Source organism: Pecten maximus, chromosome 11 (genome assembly GCF_902652985.1).
Source record: "Pecten maximus chromosome 11, xPecMax1.1, whole genome shotgun sequence".
Taxonomy (NCBI): Eukaryota; Metazoa; Mollusca; class Bivalvia; order Pectinida; family Pectinidae; genus Pecten; species Pecten maximus.
The window spans coordinates 9141511-9147060 of record NC_047025.1 but is presented as its reverse complement, the minus strand read 5'-3'; the positions used below and the strand labels follow the sequence as shown (position 1 = coordinate 9147060).

General features: G+C 32.6%; 1 protein-coding gene across 1 annotated transcript; it reads right to left on the bottom strand.

Annotated features, from left to right (window-relative positions):
* Nucleotides 1-1478: 1478 nt before the first annotated feature.
* LOC117337375 lies at nt 1479-5252 on the bottom strand. Its single transcript, XM_033898343.1, has 5 exons — nt 5136-5252; nt 4479-4610; nt 3754-3888; nt 2879-3016; nt 1479-1714 (listed from the first exon to the last, which is right to left on the bottom strand). The coding sequence occupies exons 1-5, from the start codon at nt 5206-5208 to the stop codon at nt 1581-1583; spliced, it is 612 nt and encodes a 203-aa protein (XP_033754234.1). The 5' UTR covers nt 5209-5252; the 3' UTR covers nt 1479-1580.
* Between the last annotated feature and the right edge of the window lie 298 nt (nt 5253-5550).

Below are 5550 nucleotides of genomic sequence, written 5' to 3'. Positions count from 1 at the left end.
TGTTTCAAGATGACAAAAAACTTATGGTCGGAATATATGTGTATCATTTAAATAACTACAGGTCAAACATACCCCGATAGTTATTTTAATATGCATTGTGTGTCTTGAATTCTGATGCATCACAGACATGGCATTAACGATAAAGTCGATGTCATGTCAGTATGAAAGAAATCAGGAGGCAAGATACTTTTGAAATTGGAGGAAGGGAGACAACTCGTTCGACATGGCGTTATTCGGCCTGTATCCAGTCCTAGTAATCGAAAACACCTTATATAATCTATCGAGATGTCTGATATATCATAATATGTACGGCATTGTAATTAGCCATTTTGATTCCTCATAACATAAAACGAATTATGACACAAACTTTAAGAGCTACTTTTAGAAATGTAACAGTAATCACAAGTGACATCGTCAACAGCTATAATAGGTCAATCAGTACGAAAACATGGCAGCTTACGATACAATCTTGTTCCGCTTCCGGTTGGTGACTCTCCTTTTTGTTTGATAGCTTTTTCATTTCCTGTTATACATTCACCTTCCTGTTAAACGGACCACCAGGGCGCGTATTCACAAAACCACTCTCATTCTCAATTATGAAATATGTGCTGAACTAACTTCTTTTACACTCTCTTAAATAATAAAAATATCGGTTTGAAATAGGAAACCTCAACATTGAAAAAAAATATATCACTTTAAGTCTTTCCGAAATTCCTTTCCAATCAAGGACATATGTTAATTTTGATATCAGATTTACCAACTAAAATGTTTGACTCTGAGATCAAAATGGATGTTTGAGTAGGAGTGTGGTTTCCTATACACGGATCCTGGTTTTAATCTCCTTGTCCTTTTTTTTAACGGTCTCAATAGGGTGTCTACATTTGTTGTTCATATTTAGCTGTATATCACTACTGTTGTTTAAACCTTGGAGATTATGAACTCATTTGAAAATCTTCTCTTTCTTTGAGCGATATGAGGTCACACGTGTTAAAAACGTGTTGCTATACCTAGTGATCCCGTTGTCCCATGGTAATACTCGTTTTGAGAACGGGACTCAACCGGATATGACCTTGATGTCAGAATACGTTTATCCCACCGGAACTTCTGTTCTCACTCTCGTTTTCAAATGCCTCAGCTAAGATTATGCTAATTTTTATTGATTTTGCGTTAGTCTTACGATTTCGTTAGCATACCAATATTATTCCCTTCCCTTGACACCAAAAGCTTAGATTGAATGTCTTCGTAACAATCTTGCCTTTCATCTAGGAGGCCGCGGTTCGATTCCCTGATCGGACATGGACATGTAAAGGGGTCACCTGCTGGACCACGTGTTTTTTTTCCTCACGCGCTTTCATCCAGACCAACAAGAATGACTCATGTTACGTCATTTAACTTATTTAGCAATTGTTGTAAATAAACTTTTATTTTATTAAAACGAATCAGTTGATATCAATAACAACAAATAAAAACTGTAGTCGTTTGTGAAGAAATAGACAACTTTTTTATTGAAAGATAAATGTAGAATACAGTACTAAAGTATATCGGTTGTTTGTTGATTACAGAAAAGAAAATATTGGAGTCTATCCTTTGCAGTTGTAGTTGATTTTCTTGTTTCTTATTTTACACTTGCAGTTGCGAAGGACTTCACCATTTACCTTGGCATCGAAATTAACATCTCCAGAATCGTGGCAATTTCCCTCTATATCGCGGCACACTGAAAGTAAAAAGTATATTTAGCATGTTGTTTATTTGTATTTCTGTAATGATTTTCATAATCAGAATTAATGTGTATGTACGATAAACCTTTTTTCAAGTTCTAATTTCAAGAAGGGTTTGTTATGTAAAGGGAGACAGTCACAGCAGAAACAAATACCGGTCGTTGAGTGATTACAGTGCTGTATTTCTGTATTTTGACCTTTCGTGTGTCATTGACGTTCTTGTTAAAGGTTGTGTAATTAATGATAATGAAAATATTATATACCAGCATATCACAGTAATAAAGTCGAAAAGCTATTTACAAATTATTACCCGCCGTAGCCTTTTCAACTCCCTTTAGAGCATACAGCCGGAGCTGCCATTTTGGCGCTTGCAGCTTACACACGACATTTCTTGTTATGGCATACAGTAACCTGGCGAATCTGGTGTCGCAAATATTGTATCGTTTCTCGTTTAATGTAACCTTTTACATAACTTTGACATCTTGAGTGTTCATATCATATAAAAAAAAGTCATAGTAGGTTGTTTTTGCGAGACATGGCGAGACGATTTTCATAAAATCTTTTAAAAAATATCTAACCATCCAGAAAAAATAAAATTTTGTCGGTATTTAAATATGCAGACATAATCAAATAGGGGCAGTCATTTTTTGCGCCATTTTCAATTTATGCCACAAATCGTATTTACCAATCAATCAAATATAATAAATACCCTTTAAAACAAACATCATGGTTTTTGATAACTTTTTACTCCCCAAACATCAGTAGTTGAGCTGGTTTTTAAAAAAAAGATTAATTCAAGCACGTTCGCGATCCTAATTCAAGTAACATTTAAGCGCCCAGGTGACTAAGTCATAAGCACTATTTTTTATATGAAAATGCACTAGTCATGTCTTAAAATGAAACGATAGTTAATATGTTATTGTGAAATGGTAGAACCCTGATTGTCCTTTTTTTCAACACCATTATGACAGCGACAGCTCAACTGATTTCCAACTAAGGCAGTAAAAAAAAACAAAAAACAAAAACTAAAAAAAACAACAATCCAGGGCAAATTACATTTCAAAAATATAAAATCAGGGAATTCGCTATAACTGGCAGATTATATTATTTACATTTATATGAAATGGATAACTGCTTCTAAATATTTCAGTACTACTTACATGGTTTTAATGGATTCGAGATGTAAACGTTTTTCTTGACTTGACACTGCATTTGTTGGCACATATCTTCTCGATCCTCACTCCAAATTTCGCCGGGGGCGTGGCAAAACTTTTTATTGCCAATTGTCTGTTCACACCCTGCAAAACCGAACAATATTTCTGCATGTAAATAAACAAAATAGAGTCGAATGTTGATTTCAAATTTCGTTTCTGGAAGATACTTAGGTACATTATTTCCAATGGTATTCGTTTAAGTTTGTTAAATTATCATTATACCGATCAGAAGGTAACACAAAACAACGTTAGTACTAAGAAACATTTTCATAATAATATATCAATACAATAGAATATACGTGTACGATTTAACTAAGGTATCGCCAGAGGAAACTTTAAATAACACCAAACTACAAATAAGATGTGAAACCACAGAGGAAAAAGAATATTCAAAAGACACACAAGTTAATGTAATAATTTATATATTATCATGAAATATACTAATTTATACTAAGTTATTATATAATATAACTATTTGTTTTATGATATCTTACAAAATACTTATCTATTTAATAAAATATTATTATATAATATACTAATTTAGCCATTTGTCGAATAATGGCATAAAATTGACGATTTGTCAGTGATGCTAGGGCCGAAAAGTAAATAAAAAAATTGGAAGAAAGCAAAATATACTTATTTATTTAATAATATATTATTATATAATACATTCTAATTTAGTCATTGTTTGCCGAATAATGACATGAGATTGAAGATTTGTCAGTGATGCAAGAGACAAACAAAAATAGGGAAGAAAACCAAAAAGACTTAAGAAAATGTTAAAATGTTATAGGGAAGATGTACAAACTATAAGAACTTACCACCAGATAGAATAACTATCTGTTTCAATACGGTATATTTCTTTGTCTTCGTTACGATGCATTGCTTTTCAAAGCAACCTTCATACCAAGTCTCCTCGGGTTCTCTGCATTTTTCATTTCGACTGTCCCAACATCCTGTCAACAACATTGAAATTATATTTATTCATAATAATGTTGAAGCTTCGTGAATGCCTGAATAGAGGTTTTATTTTTTTACGAAATAACATGTTGAAATTGCAGATATATGTATGATAAAGTCAATAAAATGATAAATATTCTATATTCAATTATATGATAACTATCGCTTGTGCTGAGAATATAAGTTCATGTTTCCTTAGATATGTAAATTTAATTATTATCAAACTGATTATATTATCTATTACCCATGTTATCTGCAGACATATTTTTAATTTTCTATGAACTACTTGATAGATGATAGAAGATCTGTCATGAGTATCAATACAATGAAGAATTTATTTAACTAACAAGTTCAATAATTTGTTTTATCGGGAATCTTTCGACAATTGTCATATTGCATTTTATAACGATATTATATTCATTTATAAGAAAATAAGCGACAGTATTTTATTTCTTTATTCCCCCATAAGACTGGCTAATTTCTATGCAAACAGTAAGTTTCCCACCAACAAAACAATCATGTGACGTCATCATGATATAAATGTATGACGTCACTAAAGTGTTATCCGAAAATAAAATAACAGTACCGTCCATCTCTTTGACAACTGACTCGATTACTCCAACGCCACTCTGCTCGGATGTACAATAAAAGAATCGACAGTTCTCGGAGTCGGACCATGAGTATCCGACAGGACGACACCTGTTCTTGTACATACAACCTGTTAAGTACATAATCTTTCAGTTAAAGGAAGTAAATGTTTGTTTGACATATTGTGCAATCAAAAGCATTAACCCCCACCCCTGCACCAATCTGTTTATTCATATTTCAATCAAACCACTCAAATTACGTTTACAAATTATGGTAACAACTGTGTAGGTGGATTTAAGTAATTAGGCCATTGTGTGAAACTTAAATTAGATGACGTCGGGAAACGGATTTATATACGTTACTACAACCTGTTTCCGTATCCTATTCTTTCGTACTACACTATGTGTTGTGATAAGGTAAATGCATGTTTGGAATATTTTTCTACCCTTCCCCGATCAAATACATGCAATAATGCTCAAATTTAAGGTAACTACATATTTTACTTATTACTTTTATTTCACTATATTCAATTGCACGTACCTTATTTTTAGTACTGATGTAAAAATCTAATACATATTTAACAAACACAAATGTTAGGGAATCATGAGATCACAAAATAAAAAGACAATGGAAAGTTTTCATCTTGTTTACAAACCTTTTTCAACAAGGTAAAAGTTGGCTGTGTATCCACGCTGTTGACACTGGAACGTCTCACAATCTTGTTCCATATATTCTCCAATCGGGTAAAACTTGTTGTCACCGTCATAACATCCAGTGGCTAAAATAGACAACACGTGTGGCTATAAATAGCATCATAGTGTAAGTATAACCGTAATGAACGTAACAGTTGCTTATTACCAAAATGTATTAGTAGATTTAGTTGAGGCTTAATTAGTATTATATCAGCACACATTGTCATCTTTTTTAAAATACTTTTTTTCTAAAGATTCAGTTTTCACAAACAAACAAAAAATTGAATTGAATTCAGTGGGTATTGGGCAACAGGCAAAAGCCTATATAAGCCCTCTACCTTTGTTTCTATAGATGCTCATACATGCATTATGTAGGTA

Excerpts from the sequence above, each read along its gene's own strand:
- LOC117337375 (XM_033898343.1), bottom strand. The coding sequence starts at position 5,208 with ATGGAACAAGATTGTGAGACGTTCCAGTGTCAACAGCGTGGATACACA. Across the intron at positions 4,611-5,135 it reads CTTTTACCTTGTTGAAAAAG|GTTGTATGTACAAGAACAGG; the intron begins GTTTGTAAACAA and ends TGTACTTAACAG. Across the intron at positions 1,715-2,878 it reads CTCGAATCCATTAAAACCAT|TGTGCCGCGATATAGAGGGA; the intron begins GTAAGTAGTACT and ends TTTTACTTTCAG.